Source organism: Apis laboriosa, unplaced genomic scaffold (genome assembly GCF_014066325.1).
Source record: "Apis laboriosa isolate Shangri-la unplaced genomic scaffold, ASM1406632v1 scaffold42_cov153, whole genome shotgun sequence".
In the NCBI taxonomy this organism is placed as follows: Eukaryota; Metazoa; Arthropoda; class Insecta; order Hymenoptera; family Apidae; genus Apis; species Apis laboriosa.
Genome location: NW_025223257.1, coordinates 1,394,472 through 1,420,323, shown reverse-complemented (window position 1 = coordinate 1,420,323; position 25,852 = coordinate 1,394,472). Strand labels below are relative to the sequence as shown.

The 25,852-nt window shown below is 47.2% G+C and overlaps 1 protein-coding gene across 21 annotated transcripts in view; it reads left to right on the top strand.

The window, feature by feature from the left end:
- Window positions 1-25,852, top strand: part of LOC122716153 (forkhead box protein P1-like) — a 196,545-nt gene that overhangs the window by 66,554 nt on the left and 104,139 nt on the right. For 19 of the 21 annotated variants that reach the window (XM_043938959.1, XM_043938960.1, XM_043938957.1 and 16 more), the window contains one exon: window positions 21,653-21,760. In XM_043938959.1, the coding sequence (XP_043794894.1) occupies window positions 21,653-21,760 (108 nt within the window). Of the gene's footprint in view, window positions 1-6,568; window positions 6,589-17,702; window positions 17,768-21,652; window positions 21,761-25,852 lie in introns of those variants that run through there. The other 2 variants (XM_043938973.1, XM_043938972.1) reach the window with 2 other exon arrangements.

The window sequence follows — 25,852 nt, the reverse complement described above, 5'->3', positions numbered from 1 at the left end:
ACGATGGTGGTGGTGGTGGTGGTGGTGGTGGTTGTGGCGGTGGTAGTGGTGGTCGGTGGTGGCGAGGAATGGGGAGGATCAGGACGAATCGTTGGAAAACGGCCGATTAGCTTTTCGACAAAGGATGGGCCGGCTAGAGGGGGAGGAAGGGCGGAGGAGGGGAGAGGATTCGGTTCCCAATACCATTGTATTGGTAAACGGCGTTCATTATAAATAGGGGTACGACACAAAGCGCAGAATAAATATCGAGATATCCTATTTCCGGGGGATGGTCGAGGCCGGTGTTTATTCTATCATTTTTTCATGAGATTTCAGCCAAGTGTAAATACCGCGGAAAATGCAGGAACACAAGGCGACTAAACATAACGATTATAAGCGCCCAGGGGCTTCGATGCGCCGTGCTGCGCCGTGCTGGCTTGTTTTCAATGCAGTTGCATTGAACCCACTCGCCTCCGCGTTCTGGGCGGCCTCCTCCTCATCCCCATCGTTACCGTCCGAACCCGGGGTAACTGCGCCCTTTGTAAAATGTCGTATTGACCTAAAAAACGAAAAATGCAACAGCCGACTTGATGAAGTTCGTCGAGGTATCGTAATTGCATCGCCCGGAGTGTGCTTTGAGCTCTTTTCACCCCCGTCGGGGCTGCGGAGCAGTCTCGAAAGCCGAGAGCGAGAGCGAGAGAGAGAGAGAGAGAGATGGAGAGGGAGAGAGGGAGAGAGAGAGAGAGAGCTCCACGCATTGTTATGAGCTTGTCAGAAATTATTTAAAAAATTAATTTCCCGTGACAACGAGCTCTTTTTCCCTATCTTTCTCTTATTCCCCCTATTTTATATTATATCCAACCGGCCAAGGGATTTTTTATCACAAACCTTCGTCCTCCTCCGTCCACCTTTATTTTCCTCGTTTCGCGAGTATCGTCGTCGCGCGTCGTCTCCGTTATTGTCGTTCCTGTTTTCTTTTTTCTTCTTCTTCTTGTTTTTCTTCTTTCCTTCTCCCCCTCCCTTTCTTTTTTTTTTCTTTTCCAACCATCACGATTCTTCGTAGCACGAATCGTTTTCGCCGAGTTACAAGTCGACGCGTGACAACGTTTTCCAGCATGTTGTTCCTTCGTCGACTTCTCGTCGATCGCGGAACAGATGTTTCGCATAATCCTCACCCCTCGCGGCCATCAAACTTTCCCCCTTTGGCTTTATCATGGAATTCGAGAAGTCCGTGCCACCAATTTTTATGGCCGCTGTTTCATCCGAGAGTTCGCGGCCGCCGGTTAAACGTTCGCGTTGAAAACGCTGTTTAATAAGAGTAGTTTCGCGAAAGGGATCCAAAGTTTCTCGACTCTACGTCGCGAAGATGTTTTTCTCGGAGAAAACGGTGAAGGAGAGGGATGAAGGCGGCGAAGAAGGGAGGAGAAATAGAGAGAGAGAGAGAGAGTGAGAGAGAGAGAGAGAGAAAAGAGAGGAGGGAGGGGACCAGGAGGAGGATAATTTTCAGACATTAAAAATGATATTGGGGCAAAACGCCGCGGGACAAGGGTTGAAATGGGGCGTAGGAAGCGAGAGGGAGGGAAAAGTTGGTGTATAAACACAAGTTACGTAAGTACATTACAAAGTGTAATGGCGAATCGGAGGTTGCCGCTGCTTGGTCCGCGCCGAGTAAAAGTGGCCTCTTTAACCCCCGAGAAGGCAACCTCCCCCCCCCCCGTGTCATTTATTATGCTATATTGTTACAAGGAAATTGCGTTTTTATAAGCGGACCCAGCGAGAAACGAGAGAGCCACAAAGAGCCGCGGCTTTTTTTATCTCAATCGTCACTCCTGTTTTTTCAAAGCGCATCGTTCTCGCGTAACCTCGTCGCTCGCCCCCCGTCATCCCCCGCGAATCTTTTTCGAAAAGGAAAAAAAAAAAAGGAAAATCTCTCGCAATTTTCCACACCGCGTTTTATATATATATATACATATATATTCGACAGTCCGAATTGTTAACGTTGTTAACGTTAAGCTCGCCGACCAGACCAGATTTTCGTAACATCTTTCCGTAGAAACGCGTCTTTCCGAAACATCCCGCGGTACGAGCTTTTTCATGCTTGAACGCCTTCCGCGTTCAAGCCGAGCCTCGCTACCTTTATTAATCCGAAAAGCTCTCTCTCCCGTATCCCGAGGAGAAGCTTTCTCCGTTGTCGAGTACCGTCGAGAGAGAACGAAGAGAGAGAGAGAGGGAGAGAGAGAGGAAGAGAGAGGAGAAGAGCCGCTCGAAAATTCTGGGAGCGTGTGTGGCGTGAATTGGGATTCGAGCTTTTGTACATTAATATCACGAGTGGCGAGCCGACCGTACTTCCTTCCAAGCTTCGCCGCATCCCCACATCTCGAGGGGTGGGGAAAAATAGGGGGAAAAAAAGGTGGACTGGCAGCATGTTGCGCGATCGTAAACACTTTGCATATTTCCCGTACCATTGGCCAACCCCTATCGACTAGCTAACCGGCACCTTTTCAACCACTTCTCGTCTCTCTTCCCACTCTCTCCATACCCTCTCGCCTCCCCCCCTCCCTCCTACCCTTCTCCCGTGGCCGCATACCGACGCTTTGCAATTAGCTAAAATCGATCGCGCGAAGGTGCAGGATGGAACGGGTTCGATGTTACGCGTTCCTATGGGTTCTCTCGTGGACGCGTAATATCGCGAGATTTCATTCGATTCTTTCCGTTTCGTTAAATTCCGTTTTCGAACGTCGCGATATTTTCTCTCTTTATTTTTTTCTTTTTTCTTTTTTTCCCCTGTGTACGCGCGTTCACGCGCCTCTCGACCCCCTTCCCTCTTCCCCTCCCCGGTTTTCTCGGTCTATTTATTTTTTATCGCGATTCAATCGTTGGCCGGCTAACGACGTTCCCGGTTTAGTCGTTCCCCCTTCTTTCTTCTCCTTCCTCGTGGTTATTTTTTTTTGTTTCTCTTTCTTTTTTTCTTTTTCTTATTTCCTTTTTTCCCTCCCTTCGTCCCTCACTCGTTTCACCCCTCTCACTCGTCGAACTCGCGAGACCAATTACCAATTTTCCGAATATAATAAATGTCCGATTCTCCCCCTCCCTCTCTTTTTCTCTCTGTTCCTCATTGTCTCGGACAATAAAAAGAGTAAACTGGTAATAATAATAATAATGCCATTGATTTCGGGAATCGAAAGTTTCGGTTCACTTCTCCGATTGTGGCGAGAAATCTGCGTTGTGTGGAGGGGGGGGGGAGGAAAAAAGAAAAAGAAAAGGGAAGGGGGGGAAAAAACAGAAAAAGAGGAAGAGAAAACGCGCGCGCGCGCACGAGTGAGAGAGAGAAAGAGAAAGAAAGTGGCCGGGCACAGGGCGAAGTTTAGATTCTCTCTGTTCCACCATCCTTTCTCCCTTTCTCTCCATCGGTTCATTAACGGTGGAGAAAGGGTGGCTGCGTAAGAGTTGAAAGGAAGGAGAACGAGGTTGGCGAAGGAAGGAAGGAGAGGAGGAGGAGGAGGAGGAGAGGAGAGGGGAGAGGATGAATCGCGCGGAGCCTTCCGAAATCCGGGGAGCCTTGTAATTGGACCGGGGATTGCGAAACGTCGAAACGCCGTCGAGACACGTCTGTCAGCTGGCGTCCTTTCATAACATTGGAGGGGAGGGAGGGGGGGGGGGAATATTTAGGAAGTCGAGAATTTTTCGCCAGAAATTTATGAGTCATTGAGCTTCGAGGCAGAGAGTTCGAGAACACTCGTTCCGTTCGATCGTGTTCCGACATCAGCGATAATCCGATAATTTCACCGGGACGAATATCAGTTTCTCGCTCTTCGCTCCAACAAAACACGCAAGAACAAAACACATCGATCTACTGATACGAGACGGACCGTTTCTTCTCTACGTGTTCTTAACTACGCAGTTATTAAACTGCGATGAAGCCATTCGAGTCGAAACAGCGCGGGCAGGAAGATTGTATTTGCAGCCAGGTGATTTTGTTCAATCTCTTGACAAGTATGTTCAACTTGAATATTCAACTAGAATTAACGGGTGATAGAATAGAGAAAATTCGTGTCTCCTCTTCCCTCCTCACTTCTGTCAACGTTCGCATATAGCGTGCACGGATAATTCCGCGAGCCGTCTTCCTCCCAAGAAACCTGTGTGTGTATATGTGTGTGTGTGTGAAATAACCGACCAGTTGGATTAGATTCTCTCTCGGTCGCGTCTCTACCGCGGAAAGTAAAATATTATATCTATGGTGTAGAGAGGGGGGGGAGGAGGGGGCCTGGGGGCGAAATACGCGCGGCCCAATGTTTTTCTATCGCGATATAAAACGACGAAAAGATTGGAAAACATGGAAGGAGAGGTTCCCGCGCGATATTAGCCGGCGTTACACCGGCGCCCCGTTATATTTGATTGGGCTGTTCGTGTAAGAACACCCTCGAGCTCCTCCGCAGCTACCCTTCCGACCAGCAGCCCTCCTCCTCCGCTGCCTCTTGGCCCTCTTCTGCTCATCCACTCCCTCGGTCTGTGCAGCGAAATGTTGGTTAAATAATATCCGCGCTTCCAACCGTAATTATCTCGCTCTCAGATTTTCTGCCTTGCGGGGCGAAGGAGGTGGAGAACCGAGAGGCTGGTGGTGGCTGAGGAGGGGAGAGGCCGAGGTCTGGTCTGGTGGAAAAGGCAGCAGGGGTCGGGTGGATGAAGAAGTTGGAGATTGAAGGAGAGACGGGAGAGGGGGAGGGTGTGTGGGGATATTAGAGATACCGGGGGGAGGAGAGGAAGAGGAGAGAGAGAGAGAGAGAGAGAGAGAGAGAGAGAGAGAGAGGGGCATCGCGATGTTGATCGTGTTCAACGTAATCGATACGAGATGGTCGATCTTCGCGTGTTCGCTCCTCGATCAGAAGGATTTTCCCAATAATGTAACCTTGCGAGGAGAATAATGGGGGGAGTGAGTGTTTCGGGATGGTATGCAAAACACGGGATAAGATTGATACATTCGACTGCTCGGACGATGGAGGGGAATGACGGGCAATAGTGTGATGTATGGGCCCGTTGATGTGCTTCCTCTCGGGGAAGGGATTACGCGGAAGGGAAGATCGGAACGTTAAAAATCGAAATTTTATATTCGAAATGGTTTTTCCGTTCAGCCGACTCGGCCGAGTTTTGGACGGGCGCCAGGGTGGGTTGAGAAGGAGGAGGAGGAGGAGGAGGAGAAGGCAACAGGGTGCGCCTAGCCACTTTTCCTTGGAATACGGATATTCATGGCCGTTTTATTGACAAAAGAAGAAAACCCAGAGGCGATTTTTATGCGGGCATCAAGGATCGTTTGCAACATACCGAGAAAGGCTAACAATAAGTCAAAACACCGGCGAAGAAGAGGTAGCATTTTATGAATAATTCATCGATCGCGAAAGGTATTAGTGGAAGGCACGAGCCGGCCGGTAACATGTAAATGAAGCGATAAATTTTGCATGGACAGCCCGTGAACCTCCCCGTGTAACCTCAATTTGGCACAGTTTTGTTGCTTTTTTTTTCTTACCTTACCTCTCGCCTGACGATTTAATCGTGTCTTGACACACTATCGACTCGTCTAAAAATTGTCCACGTACGTCCCGCTCGTTTAAAAATACCACGTTTCTTTCGTCCAATATTCATCCACCTATATTCCCCTATAAATACAAAACAAAATCGGAATTGGTCGCGCTGCTTTATACCCGCAATTTTATTTTCGCAATTAGACGTCGGCCGTGCAATTTCATCCCGCGGGAATCGTGAGGCTTATCCGGGAGGAAGATCGGACCCCTTGGAAAATCCGACAAAACTGTTCCGGCGCCCTCGACGCCGCAACCAACCCCTTTCCTCCGAGTAACCGCCGCGTAAAAGGGGGGAAGAGGAGGGTAATGGCGGTGCGTTGCGGTTTTCAGCCTTTACGACCGAATTACGACTTTTCAACTATTTTTACGACAGTTGTTTCAATTATTTCACCAATTTGCAATTAAGAACGCCCTGGCACCGCGGCGCTTGAACGCCGTCCGAACGTTTGCGCGAAGGGTTGCGAAGGGTTGGCGCCTCTTCGAGCTTTATGGGGCTGATAATTTCGTGATTAGCCAATTAAAGGAGAAAAAAGAAAGAAAGGAAAAAAAATTAAATCGCGCAAGACGTTCTCCCTTTCCTTTCCTCTTTCATTCCTCCTCTTCCTTTCCTCCTCGCTCCGTCTTCGTTCCTTGAACGTCACGTGTTCCGTCCAAAACATATATACAATTTCTACAATGTTCTCTTTGCAAGTCGATATCACATTTCAAAGGAATTTCCTTTGGAAGAGCGGAGTAAGAAACGGGACTCGGATTACGGCGCCTTTTATCGACAACGATTCCGATTTTCCCGGCTCGCGATCGGCGGCCTAATTTCCACCTTCTCGTTCAAGATCTATCAATCGAGCGCGGCGATACTTTTAAACCGCTGGTCGAAGCAAGCAGAGGGAAAAGGAGGAGGAGGAGGAGGAGGAGGTCAGTATTTGTTCAGCGGTGTGGCGGGCAGACTAGTGTGGTAGTGTGGGGTTGTTGGCATCGTGGTCGAGCCGAGGGGGTGATGAGGGGAGCTCGAAGGAGCTAGTGGCGCAGAATAACGGTAAGTCTAGTGTTTATTTGATGGCCCGTAATCACGCTATTTTGTCATCAACGGTAGGCCTCCTTCCGCGATGTAGACCGTCCGTGAGGGCTGGTTCTGCACTTATACCCACCCTAACTCACCCACCCCCGGCCGGGCAGCCCACTCGAGAAGGAGGAACTAATTCCAAGGCTTTGCCGCAGTCAGGGTGCATCTTGCTTCCGGTATAACTCTCCACTGGGAAAGGTGTACAGGCGCGTGTACAGGGATATATGCTCGCGCAATCGAATCGAGATTTCTCGATATTCCTGTGCCCATTGTGTCCCTCCGACATGTTCGTGGCGCGCTTGAAAACGCGTCAATGCGGACATGTTCCGGTATTTCTTTTAAACTTTAAAGGATTCGTTAACTTTAAAGTTCTCGGTCTCGTGCCGGAAATTAATATTTTTTTAAATATTAGTCAAGAGTCGCGTACATTTTTGTTTTGTTTTTAAAAGAATCGCGTTAAATGGAGGATATGTAGCACGGCAGATTCATTAGATGATTTAAGGTCGCGATTTTCTATACGGTCGAGCAATCAAAGATCGCGAACAATGCTGCGCGCGAATGTTGCGTTATGAATTATTTATGAACATTATGTTGTTGCACGCGTCATGCTCTTCGAAGATTTATGGCCAAGAATTATTTTTCCGCTACGATCGTTCGCAAAGAAGAATAGAACATAAAACGGCGCGATGATATTCAAATGGATATTCCAGTTACAAGCGTGCAATTATCACTGTTCTATGGATCGGGATGACTCGTTCACAACTGTTTCGAAATATGTTCCGTTCTACATATCCCTCCCGATGAACGAACCATCGAGAGGAATTTTTCCCCGAGAGATTCTATTCGAGATCCCTTCTTCTATTCGGGAATAGAAAGAGTTCGACCAGAGTTTGTCGTGTCTCCCGCAAAGAGCGCGTGTAATAACGGTGCAAGCCATGTGAATCATCGGCAAACGCCGCACCCACGTCTGCACGCCTTCGCTGTGTGTGTTTTTGTTGTATTCTCCAACTAACGTGCCGTATCGTTGCCTCGCCGTTTATTGCATTTCTAATGCAGCTAATGCATTACGGTACACCGAGTTTCCGTTTCGAGTTAATCCGACAGGTGAAATCCTTGTACATATTTGGAACTCTCGTTTAAAAAAAAATTGGAGACGTAACATCGATCCATCATCCTTGACTCCTTCATCATCTTTGCATTCGTTGAGCAAGAGCGACCGATAAATCGACCGACAAATCTGGGAAAAAATACGAAAATAATAACGAGACAAATTTTCTTAGTTACAAATGGAAATCGAATATGTGTTGACAACAGGATAACCAACACGGATTCTTATAAATTTCCTTGACGGAAATGACGTATCGAAAGGATAGTTGACGCGAAATTGGCATTAATCGCGTAAAGTCGAAAGATTCGGGTATAATTTTCGCGATAACCCGTGGAAAATGGAACATCCAGGTGATTAATTCACGCGCTTCATCAAGCATGCCATCTTCGTATGGTGGAGCGTGTATTATATGCCGGGAGAAATTAATATTCCGACCGCGGCAACGTGTCTTAAAATGTAAATAAGCCTGCAAAACGTGCACGTAGGTGTCGGAATGCAAATTCTTGATTTGTCGCGCTTATCGTTCTCCTATGACAACGAGGACGGGCAGGCAAAAACCGTAATGTTGCATTTCGTTTGGTCCTCAACATCTCGCCAAACGAGATCACTGTGAACACGACGCCTGTTACTCAATGAAGAACGTCGCGTGTACAGCCTCGTTGAAGGCTTAATAAGCGAGTATCTATCTCTCTGCCGTTCTCTCAGACACAGCATTATCTTACCCTAACCGATTCGGTTTCACACGAATTTTATCGTAATTATCGATTGTTTCTGTGAACCTCGATCGAGAATTGATTTTTTTAATTAACGTTTTCAACCTTGCATCAAATTTAAATTTAAAAAAAAAAGTTCGAAACGATTTTAATAATTGAAATTCAGAAAGTTCTCGTTCCGGATCTATCTTAATACTTCTGTTCTTAACACTCGAGCGTCGACGCTTCCTCGTATTTGTCATTTCAATAATCGATTCCACTTGACGCAACGTAGGCCAGGTTGGGCTGGGAAACTAAATATAGAGGATCTAAATGCAAACTCAAATGAGCTCCAACGTTACACGTCATTCCTTCGACGAAGTCGCGATTCAAACCAGACCTTGGCGCTCCTCCTAAGAATTTATAATCATAATTCACCGAGGAATACCCCCACGAGGCTAAGGCGAGCATCTTACCCTCCCGATCATCGATTCGTGGCCGCAAGGGACGCGGAATACTCGGGCAACGGAGCACGCTTGCGTCTCGCAAGCTGCACGCAAGTGCAAAGCACGGGTCGTGTCGTGGCTTGGCGTCGGCTTGCGGTGGCCCATGGTTATAGGCGCGGATCATAATAATTGGCGAAACTTGGTTCAAAGCGGCGTCCATCCCCCTTTATTTGCCAAGGGTTGTAGCCTCGGTCGGCAAGCGAAGCTGAAGCGTGGCGGCTCGAGCTGGAAGGAGCAAGCCGGGGATATATCGGCGGTGGACCGCCCCCGCGAACGATCTAAGAAGAAGGGGGAAGAATGGGCGAAAGAGAGCGAAAGAGAGAAGCGTGCGCGCGCGGTTCGTGCGAGAAATCGTTTTCCTTCCACGCGTTAAACCTTCCTCTCTCTCTCTCTCTCTCGTAACGAAACTCTCTCCTCATGCTTCCACCCCCATGCTTGCACGTCGATTTCGTGTTCGCTTTCGTTGTTCGCCGCGCCGCGAAAAGAGAGACGTTCGCCTTTCGTTACTTGGCAAACTTGGCAAGAAGTTGGAGCTTGTCGGAACTTGTCCATAGGAGAGAACGAAACGAAACCACGTCGAGACGGAGAGCCACCCTTCCCTCCACGCTTTCAAGCTTCGACCGGTCGGTCCCGAGCTACTCGCCCGTTAAGTTTTCTTGGTTGCTTGGTTGCTTGGCCGCGTGCTGATCCCTATCGCCTAAACGAGGTTTGGCAACGGTGCTTAGCCGAGGCCTGCCCCGAGAAAAGAGTTTCATTAAAAGCGGGTAATGAGGCAGTAGTCGGGACAGGGCCTCGCTTCCACTTGCGAGATTCACGTTATATGGTTCCTCGATGAAGAAAGGGCTGCTATTATTTTCGAGCCAGAGTTCGATTAGCGTGGACGACGACCCTTGGGATGGGGTTGAAGGGAAAATACCTCGATCCTAATTTCTTTTCTTCCTTTTTCTTCTTCTTTGTTTCGAGGCTTGCTGTCAGGCCTCGCCTCTTTCAAAAGAGCCTTCTTTCCACTTTCTAGTCGAGTTTTTAAATATTATCTTTCGTATATACAATCGTTTGTCGAAACTGAACTGTTTCACCCTGTCACCCTAACGCGTTAGAAATTTGATAACTCGCGTCGTCTTAACGCGAGTCACGGAACGTGGAAAGAGGCGGAACACCCGTTCCCTGACCCAGGATCCTGGCGGAACGTTGAAAACCGCAACGCAACTAAATTACCAGAGGCTGAGAAACGGGCGAGAGGTGGCCTGGCCGGTGACCAAAATTTATATACAAAGTATCTTGGGTGACCGGTTGCCACCGGGCGAATAAGTAAAACAGCGGACCGAGATGCGCGGAAGGAGGAGTTGCGGAATCGAGGGGCGAAGTTGCACTCGCGCAAAGGGGAAGTGGTTGCGGTCGCCGCCTCGTAAATTCCTCCATATAGAATGCTTGGGATTTTTCTCTCCTCCGTCTCATTCGGTCACTCCTTCGTCCCTCCCTTTCCCCGCTCGTTACATTAGTCTCCATGTTCCACGGTTAAACGCATACGTGTCCATCGAAGGATGCGATACGGGCTTCCCATTCACTCGCCGCCGAGGATTGTATATCGGAGTGGAAATAAAGATCGGTTTCTTGGTAGTGGCGTTTCGCTCTTAAGTTATCGACACAACGTACGGAATATGCAAATGAAGGTGCACGGGCGTAGGGTGGTATAGGTGTACGTATACGCGCGCGCGCGTGTGTGTGTGTGTGTGTGTGTGTGTGTGTGTATGTGCGTGTGTGGCCGATGTCCGTGGCGTTTAGGCGAATTACACGGTAAATTTTGCACGATATCGAATGGCCGCGTTCCATCTTCTAGCGTAGGTATGTACACGTGCACTGTACAGGGTGCACAGACTATAAAGCATAACGTGGGGGTTGCATCGGGTCAGATTTAATACTAGAAATGGGAGGGTGTGGCGGACGAGCTCGAGGGCCACGAGCAGGGCTCAAGCGTATCGTGTGCATAGTTATTTCAACTGGTACACTCTTTCGCAAAATGTTTGTCTCGGAATGATCATCTTCGAAAAAAAAAAAAGAAGTCTTAGGACGCAATCTCGGTATCGATAAACCTGTAGTGTAAATTATCCTCGAACGATATCGAGTCGATCGTACGAAATAAAAAAAGAAAAAAAAAAGAAGAAAAGTATGATTAACGAATCGATTATCGTCGAGCTTTCGTCCAACTTTTCTCAAACCATCTCGACGATCTTCGTTCGCGTGACGTTTTCTCGAATCGAGCAGCGACTCGCTCGACTCGAGTGCAATATTTTTGGAGGCAAGTGTACGTACTTACGTATACCGCTATACGGCCTATAGGTATATACGTAACCGCTTAGTATACCCGAGTTGCATGCGGCCGGCCAATGCCATCCGTTAAATGCAATAAACACGGAATCTTGCAATTCACTGTTCGCCGTTAACGTGTTTCGCCGGTTCCTTCCTTCGCGCAGCGTACTCCTCCGCGGCAACAAAAACTGTTTCTTGCACGGTGTCGCGAGTAAACACCGGTTGAAAATTAATTAACGCGGCTTTGGAGATAGAGCGGGCGGAGGCGGGGACGGTCCGTTGCCTCGTCGATTTAATTAGAGGATTCGAGGAGCGAGCGAACCCGAGCCCAAAATCCGATGGAGCTCCGGCCGAGAAGTCCGTCCGTATGTAAATACTCGGATAAGGATTCGTTCGAGTGCTATCATCGTTCGGGGGATACACCTTCTCGGGGGATGAGAATATTTTAACCGATTAATTCCGTGTATCGAGCTTTTTCTTATTTGTACAGGATATCTAAATATTTATACCCGAGAAATAATGCGTGTAATAATTTTTGCCAAGAATCCTCTCGATCGAATGGACTTTAAATTCAAACATGTCCCCCGTGATCCCCCCTCGAATGCCAATTCGTTGACCATTAATAGTAGCAGCGTCGCTTTGAGAAGCAAGAAAATCGGCAAGGCTCCGCAGGCAGCCGAGTAACGAGCGTTGATACGTTGGTAGGGTTAATGAATTCCGTAGCGGGGTACGCGCGCAGGGTGTATGAATCGTGGTCGGTAAACGAGTAATCAACGAGCGATGCAAGATCGAGTTAAACGTTGGCCGGTCGCAGGGAGAAGAAGAGACGCGACGAGGGAGGGGGGCGGAGGAAAGAGGGATCGAGGAGGATAAACGTTTAGGCCGCGCCGTTTGGCGGCGGCGGCGGCGACGGTGTGGATGTGTGTCGTTAGTATTTAGTGTTTAGTTAACATCGGGGATGGAGAAGCCGCCAGTGTTTGTAATTGGTACAGTTTAGGAGCGACGAAAGCGATTGTGTACCTCACAGATTTTACCCCGGGCCGGGAGAAGGCAGCGGGGGGTCGGTAGAGCTTTTGTCTGCCGCGTACGGATACCGCGCCGCGTTCGCCCGAGACAGTTTCAAATCGGCGGGGAGGGAACGGCGTGCCAGATGGCGCGGCTACGTATCGCGGTCGTTACTACAATTAGATATTCGCCTCGGTCTGATCTCCAAATAATAACACCGTTTCGTGCACCGACCAACGCCACGGCTGAAAGGATCCGAAAGCCTTCTTCCCGCTATTTGCTTCCGCGAAACGCGTCATTGAATTACGTTTAACTAGCGCGTGAATTTTTTCTTCCTCCCTCCCAGATTTATTATACTTATCGAGGGATGTTAAGGATTCTTGGATGGAGACATGGATGGAGAGGGGCGATGTTTGGATACGATGTTTCTTTGTTTTATTAAAAGTGAAGTTTTATTTATGGGAATTACATGTCTTCGTTCTACCACGTACGCAGGTAGAGATGCAGGTTAAGACGCGTAAGATAGGAGGATGTTATAAAAAAACGTTATTTGGAAGAATAAAAAAGGTATCACGCGTTTCATATTTTTCTGTGAAAAAGTTTTCCTCGAGATGCTTTTCGCGATACTTTTGGTGCGCTCGCGATGGAAAGAGTTTTCTTTTTTTTTTTTTTTTTTTCCGTGCATGACTTAGTATTCCGGAACGCGTATAGCCACTTATTTGGAGATCAGGAGCCCCCCTCGAGCGAGACGACTTTAGACCGAGCGAGTCTCTCGCCGACAACAGGCCGTATATTTCATTTTTAAACAACAAAAAAATGCTAATGCAACGTCGCGCCCGTTATCGACTCGGCCCTGTATATGAAATAATAAATAATCGCGTAAGCCCCGTCGCCATTATTTTTACGTCGACTTTGCTAAGGAGATACACAGTTTCCCCGGGTTATACTCTTTCTTTCTCTCTCTCTCTCTCTCTCTCCGTCACCCCGTTTCGTTATATACGTTGCCTACGTGACCTCGACCGTGCTATGTCGCGAGAATTTTCCCATTGGATAGATCATCGTGATTTGTGCAACGATCGCGTTTAATCTTATCGCGAATCGAAACGTCTTTTCCAACCTCGATCATTTTTTCCCACCCGTGCAACCTCGTGCATGTATATTCGATTCGATAATTGTAAACACTCCTTCCGTGTTTCACAATCACTGACAAACACGCGCATAACGTTGTATTACGAATTTTTCCAATTACGAATCGCAGGGTGCGGCGCAAAAGTTATGCGAATATTTGCAACGTTGAATCTTCTGGATTATCCTCGGTTATTCCTCGGTTTCCGATTGGAATCCCAACAACGAATGCGGAATCGCAAATAATAAACAAGTAAACGCGTATCTTTTAACGATCGCGAATCTTAAGCAAAGCTCGCTTAAAACGTCCCGAGCATTTTAATTCCGTCAAATTAATTCAACCGGTAGTTGCGCGGATTATATTGCTTCGAGTATTCCAAGATTTTTATCTTTAAGAAGGAAGAAAGTTTTTCTTTTCCCCTCCCGTGTTTGAAGAGGCCTGATGACCCGTGTGAATATTATTCGTGCGAAAAAAGGTCGCGGTCGAATCAACGGCAATCACGGCCCGCCTCGACGCCCAAGCCTGTAAACCAGACCGAAAATTCAATTGGATACCGTCGAATTCTTCTTGAATATCAAGTCCAAGGGTTGTCGACTTCCAACGACGCGGGCGGGAGGATGAAGCAACACCAGACGCATAAGATATCTCTGATAAGTTCTCTAACCACCACCACACGATTATAACGATCGTCGATCGAGACAAGAAATTTTTCTTTTCTCGCGAATTTTTATCTTTCCCGTTTCTATCGTTCGTTCTTCGTTTACGAAATATACGGTACGCCGACGTACGTTTATCGTGGAGTTTAGCGCGATGATCAGGAGAGGCGGTCGTGCGAGAAAATCAGGCAAATCGCGCGGGGACCCTTTTCGTCGGCAAGGGAAAGCCCGATCAAACGGAAATTCCCTTAAACGAAGAGGACGCTCGTCGAGGGCTATAAACGCTCGTGGTTGATCGATATCGTTCCCATCTTTCCCAACCTGTCTTTCGTAACGTATTAATATTACTTTTTGAAACTTTTTTGTCAAAATGTTGTTGGCGAAAAAATACGCGAACAATTTGGCGAGAAATTTTCATAGAGAGAGGAGGGTTTTCCCGACACGTGGTGTCGCGCAAAAATTCAAAAATAATAAGTTGCGGTCTCGTCGTTCTCGCGGGGAGGGGAGAAGACGACTATCTAAGAGGGCGTGGGGGTGAATGGGCTCGGGGGAGGCTGGTCGCGGGGTGGCGAAACGCTCGCCGAATAAAAATGGGGTGTTTATAAGCGAGTATCCAATGTATCATGCTATATTTACATATAGCCCGCGTTTACAGTCCCCGGTTGTATATCCAAGACGGTCTGCCATCTTTTTCCGTCTCGTATATCCAAAGATGGAGGGCCAAGACACGCGTACGGTCGCGTGTAATAAAAATTAAATACGATCGCTTCCTCTCTCGCTTCGCCCTCCGTCCCTCCCTTCACGAAATAACGCCGATTTTAAATCGGGGAATAGAATCTTAGTTAGATGCTTTATAAATTCGAATATTTTTCCATCTGGATTATATTAACGGAACAACGGTTTCCCCTCCTTTCCTTTCTATTTTAATATTTTAATATTTTTCACCGCGACCGTCTCCACCGCCGGTGCAAAGGTGAACGTAACGGCGCACCCGTGTAAATCCATCCCGTGGCAGCACCGTGTTAAATAGTGCTATTTAATTCTAGTCGTGGAAACGTTTAAGCGCTTGTGTCAAGGATTAAATCAAGATTAGCTGCGAGATTACCGGACTACCTAGACTGTAGAAGGGGTTATTCACTAAACTCTACTCTGTCGTCCGCCCCTTTTGCAATTCAGCATTTAGGTCAGCCTAAATAACGTATCATCGTACGGCGAATTATACAAATTTGCATACCCGGTGCGAACCCGGTGGAAAAAAGTCGTCCGGTAATTACGTTGTAATTCTACTCTCTCTCTTTTCTTCTCTCTCTCTCTCTCTCTCTCTCTCTCTCTCTCTCTCTCTTCTCGGTGAGAAGAACGTATAATGACGATAATACGTACGTACAGTACGTGGCTGTCTCTCGTTTAGCGACGTCTGTTAAATTTTTGAATAGGAGAAACGGTGGCTCTCCCCGGGGGCTTCTCTCTATTAGAGATCAGTTTTCGTCATCGGAACCTGGGTGGTTACGAAACCAAGCAAGTCGGTAGTGTTCATACCGTGCGGCCTTGGGAGATGCTGTTGCCCTCTCGAGAACTGGTCAGGTTCACAGTTTCTTAGAATCAGCTGACAGATGAGAGCCCGCCTCGCGCGTTCACGTTGTTTTCCCATTAAGAAATGACGTGCTCCGTCTCTCGCTTTTTCTCTTTTAACTGGTTGTCGTCTCTTCGAATTTGTAGAAATTATAAGAACTTGCTCTCTCAAAGTATTATCTCCTTCGTTTTTTTTTTCTGGACATCGATCACGTTTCGCGAGCCCGACTTTCGAAATCGCAAAGAGAGAACGCGTGTTAATTTTGTTTACGCGATGATGATTATTTATATACACGGCAAACGATGTTTGATCAAGTGTTTCGTGACGACATTCGAAGTCGAAATTGGGGAAAAAGTTTTTGTCGGCACGTGAACGATCACGAATAATTTTAGCCTGACTAATGACGAGAAATATGAGTTGAACTCGTTCAACTTCGTTTCTTCTCTCCATCCAGGTGAAATTAATCGTTTTACTGGTATTCCTTCAACTTCAACTTCGCCAAATGCAATAGGAATTCTTTTCAAACTTGTATCCGATCTTTTCACGAATTTCTTCAAATCGTTGATAGAAAATTAACGATCTTGCCTCTAATAATAAAATAATAATCGGCTACGATTCCAAAGCACGAGTCGCGACGAGTCCACTGAAAACGCCGAGGTCGCCGTAAACAATCTCGCATAATGGAATCGTTATAAAAGTGAAAGTAGAAAGAAACAATGTCGAGGAACGTTCGCGTGCACGCGAGGAGAGCCCGGACAACTCGTTAATTCATATTCCAATCAAACTTTTTTTTACTCCCCTCGTGCGGGAGAGGAATCTTTCTTGATCCTCGGTTACGCCAAATTTGGTTACGCTTTGCACCGTGTGCAAAGCAGCGAGAAAACTCAGATAAGCTCGCGGCTATGTACGTAGCTTAAATCACGATACTCGAGTCGCGGTGACGCGAGGAGAAAGCAACGAAAATGCATTCACGCGCGTAGGTATGCATTCAAGAGCGAAGGTGAAGCGTTCTTCCTTTCTTTTGTTCTTCCTTGTTTTCGCGTGGTTTTAAACGTGGAAAAAAAGGAGGAGGGGAGGGGGAGGCAAAAGGGATGGAAAAAGGCGACGCAGGTCCGGGGAGGAACACGGTTGTACACCGGTGTGTACGGGGGTCTGTTTATTAAAGGGCATTAATCTGCGAATCTGTACCGGGTGTCCGGTTAAACTCGCCTCGTTGAAACGATATTACTTAGCGCGTTTTCGTGATACCATTTTAATTGTGTTTTGTAATTAGCCCGGCCCGTAGACGAGCCCACCCGTTGTTCTCTCCACTCTTCCACCGCCGTTTTTCCAACCTCTTGTTTTTCCTCTTCACCCCCGTCACCCTCTTTCTTTCTTTCTCTCTTTCCGTCTCTTCCTTCCCCCCTCTTTTCCCTCTCTCTCTCTCTCTCTCTCACGGCCTTCTCCTCCGTGTTTTTGGGATCTTGAGAACAGTAACTCGCGCCTTTGCACGATTTTATCGCTTTTCTTTCGCATTTGAAACGCCCCTTTCAACTTTCTTTCTTTTCTTTTCTTTTTCTTTTTTTTTTTTCTTTTGCAAACAATAGTAAAAACACTTTTCGCGCTTGGCTCGTTTACCATTTCCTCCGCATTACGATCGATGCATCGATGTTCTGGACGTGGAATTTTCGATCAGCTTGTCAATTTTGATTATTTATTTCGGCGACCATCGATCATCGCGAAACGATCGTACGTAATTGTATTCGCTTATTCGCGTTGGAATCCGCGTACAGCTGGAGGTATCTAGCAACAGGAGGAGCAAAGCGTACCGGAAAAAGCGCGGACGGAGGAGAGACGATGGTTGACTTCACGTGTATTTTCTTTCTTCCTTTTTACTCTTTCTTGTTCTCCCGCCTGCCGGTAAACCGTTTCTCTCGCGCGCGCACACTTCTCATCTGCAAGGACACGGCACCCACACACACGGTGCCACGCTCTCTCGCACGGCAAAACTTAACAAAACAATTTGCTCCAAAGCAAACAACGGCATCCGGTTTACTTGTGAATAAACAACATATTTATTTTTAGAGGCCCCACGGCTGTAACTCGTTTGCTCGGCCGCTTGCTCGAGCCTTCGCGTCTATTTGCTGGCATTACAAGACTTAACGGCCGAGGATAAAAATTGACGGGGCCACAAATACCGTTGGTGTGTGTTTGGAAATTTCTTAACTCCTTCTCCTTCCCCTCCGTTCTTCTTCGATCTCGTCCTTCGATTTACACTTCGAGTGCCGCGAGCGCGCCGCGAGAGAAATCTTTAAAAAAAAAGAAGAAGAAAAACCTCGACGTACGTATTTTCTAGATTACAGCCGCTAATATAGGCGACGCTTCGTGGAAATGATTGCATTATCTCTGAACGGGGAACGTTCACATTTTAAAACGTGAAGTCAACGCTAATTGCGACAGTGACTATTACTACTACTATTACGTCGTTCCGTTGTACGAATTGTTTTTGAGACCACCAACGAATCAGAAAATTGCACAAACGATAAATTATTCCGATCGCTTATCATTCAACGCGTTCTTTCTATCTTTCCTTCTTTCTCAAAAGACACTCTTACATCTTAAATTTCTCGTTTACGTTAATAATCGTTGATAATAATTTTTCTCGAAAAATTCGAAAAACGCGACGCGAGAAAGAATGCAAAACGGCGACTTAATCGTCGACCGTGACGAATTTGTGCATTTGTAGGAACAATCGGGAAGGAAAAAGCATATCGTTGGCATTCGTTGCCGTCCCGGGTTAAAGGAGTTCTAACCGCGACCTAATTCCAAGATAAGATAAGTCGTTAAGTGCATGGCGTGGCAGCCCCTCGCGATACTACCCGGTGTTTTATTGCTACGCCCCACCCCCGTCGGCTCTCCTTCGGGGCTCGGTGAGATTTATTGTAAAATTCGATAGATATTGCCAATTACAACCCCCGCGGCGCTCCACCACCCCCTCCCCCCGTCACCCTGCCCCATCGACAAGGACAGCAGCCACCTTTCCCGCCTGCCTCGAGAATTTTAAATGCGTTTTATGTACAGAGACGACGAGGTGCGTTGCATAAATCCGTCCCCCTGAAAATATGATTACAATCACTGCCACCCCTCCCCTCCTCCATTCTTCCTTCGCCGCCACCCCTCTCCTTCCCTCCCTCTCCCTCCCCCTTCGCCCTATCATCCCTCTTCGAAGACACGAGCGACCGATAAAAACGTTTCATTTCGCCGTCTTTCGAGGAGCTCCCCCCTCCCCCCGAGTAATCTTCGTCGATCATCGTTTTTTTATTATCAGCCTTGTATACTAATTTTATAACCTTTTTTTTTTTTTTTCTTTTTTTTTTATTGCTTTCGCCGCCAATTCTCTCACCCGTAACCATCTAACGCGTTTTCTACGTTTCTACATCTCTCCCCGCAATTTTTTATTTTTTTTTTTTTTCCTCTCGACGCGTCGCGTGTCGTCACCGCATCTCTTATCTCGTTTCATTTATTTTTATTTCGCCCCGCAAATTTAATATAGCGTATCCACCGCGCGGAAATTACTCCCGTCGAATCTGACAAACTCTAATCTCCGTTCGATCCCGCGATATTAAGCCGGCTTATCGTTCATCGTATCCAGGGCGCCAACCGCACGCTATCAACTCGTCGTCGTCGAAATCGGGAAAGTTATGCGCCACTCTCACGCTCGTCGCTCGTCAATCCATCCGTTAACCCATCTGTCCACGTGGCGCAACACAACGACACACGGCTCCCTCTCGGCTCCCCTCCTCCTCGGGGAGGCTAATTGCATCGAAACGCAGCCAGCATTCGAGGGAACAAGGTATGTGGGACGTTGAGAAACCGATGGTTTGGCTGTGCACCGGATACGATAAGATGCCACGCGGATGCTCGAGAAGGTGGAAGGAACGCGGAACGTTAGGCGAGTGCGTGGTGGCACACGACGTGGCCGTGTTGCGTGTTTTGTTTGCGCGTTTCTTTTGTCGCGTGTATGTCCAGCTGCGCGTCGAGAACGCGGCTGCCTCATGCAAATGAAGCGCACAATGTGCCTCAATAGCCGTCGGGTATTTATATATGCTATCCGGTTCATTATTTTCCACCGCCACTGTTTATTTCTGCCTTGTACTTCGCCGCGAACGGAACACGTCGCTCTTCCCCCTCCTCTCCCCCTCCTCCTGGAATAAACCGCTCGTCGATGGGTTTCGCGAAACGATCAAGCCTCGATCCGTGAGAAAATGGCATCGCCTCGTCGTCATCGTCGTCGTCGTCGTCGTCCGTTTGTTCGATGTGCGTTCGATCGTTCGTGAAAAGAGGAAGGACGATGGATTCCTAAGGATGGATTTATCTGAATTATGCAGGAATTTCTTCATCGTTCGATCGCGCATCGATTAATTGCGCATCGCGGTTTCTCGTTCTTCTCGCGTGACGGAATATTAAAATCGTATCTCTATATTCGCGGTTATTGCCTGGCTCCCTTCTAATTTCGTATACGTATCTCTTCTTCTAATTATAAATCGAATTTGGTCACGAGCCTTTCCCATTTTCTTCTGTTGCACGGTCCATCTCACCCACGCAGGAACACGCCTCGAAAAGATTGCGCAATGGCGAGCCGTGAGAACAGAGATTCGGCTAATTATAAATCGGCAAAGTAATTCGATTAAAATCTGCACAGCTGCGTTATATTGCGTGTTCACGGCCAAATTCCGCGGCACGATTATACATATGATATAATACGGTTTTGACAGGTCTGCGGATTTTTTTTCTTCACCTTTTTCTTTCTCTCTTTCTTTCTTTCTTTCTTTCCTTTCGCTTGCGAGCGGGAATGTGGTAAACAGGTTTCAGAAATGAAAAATTTCAATCTCTCTTAACCACGAATTATTCGGAAATATACACTGTCATTCTGATCTATTATTAACGTTCGATTATCCGATTATTCTCGGAGAAATTTTGGTATAAATGTATCACGTGTGCAAATATAGGTAATTGGTGGATGATGGGAGGAAATATTCATGAGGTTTCACGAATTCGAAATAATAAGGGTGAGAGAGAGAGAGAGAGAGAGAGAGAGAGAGAGAGAGAGAGAGAGAGAGAGAGAGAAAGAAGGAAAAATTAGAATTCTCGGTAAACTTTCAAAACGCGAAAAAGTGTCGCTTCACCTTTCATATATCGCGAACGAAAACAACTTAAATAGACAACTTTAATAGATGTAAATCGGATAATCGGTTAATCCTATATAGAGGGGGGGCTAAAAATTTGTTGGAAATCGAAACGAGTGAGAAAAATTAAAGGGAGAGACGAAGGGATGACGGAATCGTGCGAGCGAGAATATTAATATAATCGCGGCGGGCAGAGAGATCCACGCGGGCGAAGTAAAGAATGATATAATAGCCGGCCCCGTAAGGGATGCGTCTGCGAGCGAGAGGGCGAGCCGGCCGAAGACGAAGTGTTCTCATTATACCGGCTGATTTATGCGCGTGCCACCTCTGTTGAAGTCGCGGGATTCTAGGTTAGAAATAAAGTTAAAAGAAAAATAAGGCTTACGGGGTGCAAAGTCGGGGAAGGGGCGGTGGTGGGCGCGGAATATATTACAAAAATAAGCTCGGCGCTGCGTGAAGGAGCATCGAGGAGAAAAAAACTTTGAAACTGCGAACTCCGGGAGATCGATGTCTCCTTTCTTCGCGGCGGGTTTCGCTCGCTTGCTTTCCTCTCGCGAGGAAAATACCACCAGAGGAATAAATATTTTCTCGCGAAACTGTTGGAGAGCAAACTTCTTTTCTCTCTCTCTCTCTCTCTCTCTCCCTTTCTCTCTTTTTTCCTCGCGTTAACGAGCAGTTGTACCTTGCTCGACGAGAAAAAAGTCAAATCGCGTGATTTTATTCCGTCCAATTTCCTTCTTCGAACTTTTCCTCCTCGCATTCCTTTTTTTTCTCTCGTTTCGCTTTGTCAGAGGTGAGTGTAAGAGTTTGTATTGCAATGATCGTTGGATGCTTGCGAGAACAGATAGATTTAGGAAAAGTTTGATCCGATTTGTACTGACCAAAAGGATTTTTTGTTTCAGGGACACATCGGTGAGAACCCGTTCGACAACGGTTCGTGGGGAAAGGAGCAATTCCAGCCATCGACGGTTCCTTGGCAGCTGAATCCGCGCGGCCACGCTCGTCCTAGTGTGAGTAATCTATCATACACTCGAACGTATATATATATATATATATATATATATTTCGTCTCTTCTCTGTCCGAATGCCAAAAAATAAATGAAGAGCGGAGAGGAGAGGAGGGGAGGAAAAAGAGACACGTGGAGAAAAAGGAGGGGGGAAAAAAAAGAAAGAAAGGAGGAGAGAAGGGAGGTAGGGTAGATAGGGTAATTGTAAAAGGAGAGCGCGCGCGAAGCAAAGCCACTTTGGAGGAGAATATAACGCGCAGTCAGAATCCTGTCCGACACAAGGGCTCGGTGTCTGAAATTTGTAATTCCGGCTTGGATAAGAATACTATCCCTCGTCGGGAGGGTGAGTAACGACCGCGGAAAAAGAAATCCGGCCACTCATTGTGTCCGCAGGTAGCAAAAATGCTAGAGGGGCATCGTTGCCTGCTTTCCTCCCAACGTTTTCTTCTCTCTTCCGCGCAGAACACGACACGGCCACTACGTCGTCGTCGTCGCCGTCGTCGTCGTCGTCGTTGTCCTCGTCCTCGTCCTCGTCCTCGTCCTCGTCGTTGCCAACCACCGACCAAACCCCCTCTTTTTCCTTCTTCTCGCCGCCTCGCCCCCGTTGAAAACCACCCTCTTACTCTGTCGCGCGCTCACTCTCCAATACCAACTCGTCCTGTCACCCGGTATTTATAATACGCTTTGTTTTCCCTCGGCTATTTGTCTTGGGCTTCTCGGTTCCTTCGCTAACGTTATTATCTCGCGTTTTATTTTTATTTAATTCCAGCCTGCTCCCGCGTCCTGTACCACCTAACTCCCTCCACCATTCCCTTTCCTCCTCTCTTCGCTCTCTCTCGACCGACCGACCGACCACTCCGCCAACGCTCGGCGCCGTCGTTACTTATCCGTCCACGACTCTTAACGAGCGAAACGTGTCCTACGATTTAGGGAAAACTTTACCGAATCAATTTCTCCTCTCTTTCTCTCTCTCTTTCTCTCTCTCTTTCTCTTTTCCTCTTTCTTTCCCTCTCTCTCTTCCTCTCCCTTCCTCTCGCCTTTTCGAATCGGTCGCGATTGATGGGAATTGTAAAATTGAGGAGTTCGATTGGGTTTGGCAAGAGTTAGCACGAGACGCCGTTTAGAAGGAGCGAGTAGCACTTTCGATTTTATATTGAATGAGTCTCGCCGTTCGTATCACGTTCGTAAACAAAGGAGACGCGAAATGCAATCGATGCGCATTACCAATTCGCATTGCAATATTCCGGGGGACGGAACGGTTTTTGACGGTTTATTTGATACTCGCGCATACTCGGGTGTATACAACGGCAACTTGATATATCGTTATTTAAAAGAATGCACAATTTTCATGAAATGGCACGGGGACCCGGTGACGTAAACGTTGTATTGTAACGCAAGTAATGCGCGTGCTGGTAAAGTTAAATAAACGGGTAGTGACGTGCAATCTAAATCGTACGCGATACGAAGCAACGAGGGACGAATGTAACACGCAATTGCCAACGTGGTTAACGTAACCGGCCTCGTCGTATTTTACCAACGATTTACATCGAGGCGATCTCGGGCGCAATATCCGCGTTCAGAGGATCGCCGGATTTAATTTTATCGAATAGTAACCGTACCGCCTTATTGCGATACAACGTCTTCATTCACCGATGCTTATGCACACGACACAATCTGCGCAACCTTACACGTATACACAACCACCACTAGCACCACCACGATCCACACACATCTTCGCGTCTACGTACGCGCGGTGGAATAAGAGAAAGAAAAAGGAAAAAAATAAAAAATAAATAATGTTTATCTTGGCTTTTACGTGCGATAGGGAAGCAAAGCCGATGCCGCCCACGCACGTAGCCGGCTCTAGGAAAAAACCATTCGTGCCACTTTGCACGTACGTGTGCGTCAAGCTTGTTTATTGAAATCGTTTCGTCTCGGCGTGTCAGTGCACGCCGATACACAACCACCAGCCGTTATTGCACGCGATCCTACGAGTTACACCCCTCTCCTCCTCTCTTTTTCTCTCTCTCTCTCTCTCTCTCTCCTCCATGCGCATCGCGATCAAACTCGTCCGCGATTTGTTTCCTGTCTCCTGTTCCCTTTCGCAGTATCTACCCTTCGATACGAGTACGAGAGCGCGCGCGATCGGGCGAAGAGTTAATGATAGTTTTCAAATCTTTCGTCCGCGAGCTATTTCGATTAAGAATATTCGCTTGATACACGATTTCATTTACTTCGAAAATCTAATATCGTTCTTGTCTTCGTCTCGTCGAGACGTGACATTTCGTCTTATCGATTCTAAATCCTCGGTTCGGTTCGGTTCTCTCGTAGTCCCGTCTCGTAGTTTCAACTCTTTCGACCGCTACAAAGTTTCAAGCGTTCGATAAAGAAAAAGTCGAGCTACTTTTTTTCTTTTTTCTTTTTTCTTTTTTTTTTTTTTTTTACGAGGAGTTGTCCGATAATCGGGCCAAGAACAGGATAGAAGTTGCCATGGAAACGAGGAAAATTATACATGCGAACACGTATTCGTCGCTTTCTAAGAAGCTGACAAACGCACACGTGTTGCCGGGGAACGGTGCTCGATTCCTCGACGCACGCACACACACACACACACACACGTACGCGAAAAATCTTGCCCGGCTAATACGTTTGCACATGTATCGGACAATGAGATCATCGTGCTCGAACTATACGCTTGTTGGAAACACTGACGTCAACAGTTTCGGTTCGTTTCGTTGACTTTGCGAATGATTCTCGACTCTATACGATGATATCAGGAAGACTAATGCCGATCGTGCACGTGCAAACGTTATACCTGGTCAACTCGTTCGATCCTGTTTCATTAAACATCGAATAACCGCTCGAATAAACTGGCAACGCTTACTTCTCTGCGTCTTGCGAAATAATTAAATGCGCTTGAACTTATCGCGATCGTTCTTTTTTTCTTTCATTTTTTTTTTTTTTTTTACAAACACAATTAGACGCCCGTGAATTTTCGTTTCGATTCGTGTTATAATAAATAAAGAGTCCGCGCCCGCCACGCTCAATCGCGGATGGGAAAAAAATATTATTTTTCACGGGGCGTGGAAAAGAAATTTAAAGAAGAAAAAAAAAAAGGAGGGACGCCCACGATTCTCACGAACCATAATCCGTACGCTCTCTCCTCCGTGGCCAATATGAATCGCGAGAAAAATCAGAACCGGATGGGGGTGGCGGATCTTAGTCCTCGGGCAACCCCTGGGTTTTAAGATATGCAGGGCGCAACGCACGCTTTCCTAGCGAGACTATTTTAATACGAATGAGAGGGATGGGATGGCTCGAGACAGAGAGAGAGAGAGAGAGAGAGAGAAGCTCGCTCGAGGAGATCTACTTCTTGATTACAGAACTTTTTACCTAATTACATAACATTGTTACCATTTACAAAGTCGCAGCCGGGTATACGTCGTCTGACTACTAATTAGGAAGCCCGATTAACGGACGAGATCACGCCCCCTTCCCCTCCCCCTCCTCCCCCTACGTGTTCGATAAATTTCGTGCGATTCCCTCTCGAAGGAAGAGATTTCGTCCCTTTGACGAATATCCATTTAAAGATTATTATTCCATCGATCTCACGGAAATAGGAGGAAATTTCGAAGCCCATTTTCGAAGCTTTTTGTATTCAAGATTTATTGAAATCGGGGCAGGAAACAAGAATTCGTTAGATATTCGTTGGAGTTTATTCGTGGTGCGAGTGGAAGCCTTATCGGGAAAGACGTAACCTCGCGAGAGAAGATAGTCATGCGCAAGGGACGCGTTCAGAGACGTTGCAGACATTAAGACGTCTGGTCCTCGACCTCCGTTTTCCATCCCTTTTCCAGCCCTCGCCCTCTCCATCTTACACCATTTTCCCACCCACGTTTGGACGGTCTAGCCGGGTTAGACGACGCTGGTTTACCCGCGTCGTCTTCATTGTCCTCTCTAATTCTCATCTGATCCTCGCATTACGTAATTTTCTCTTTATTATTTTATAATTCCTCCGACTCTCCTCTCCTCTCCCCTTCCCTTCTCCAGAACCTCGGAGAGCACACTCGCTCGCGCCCACTCGTTCGCTCCGCA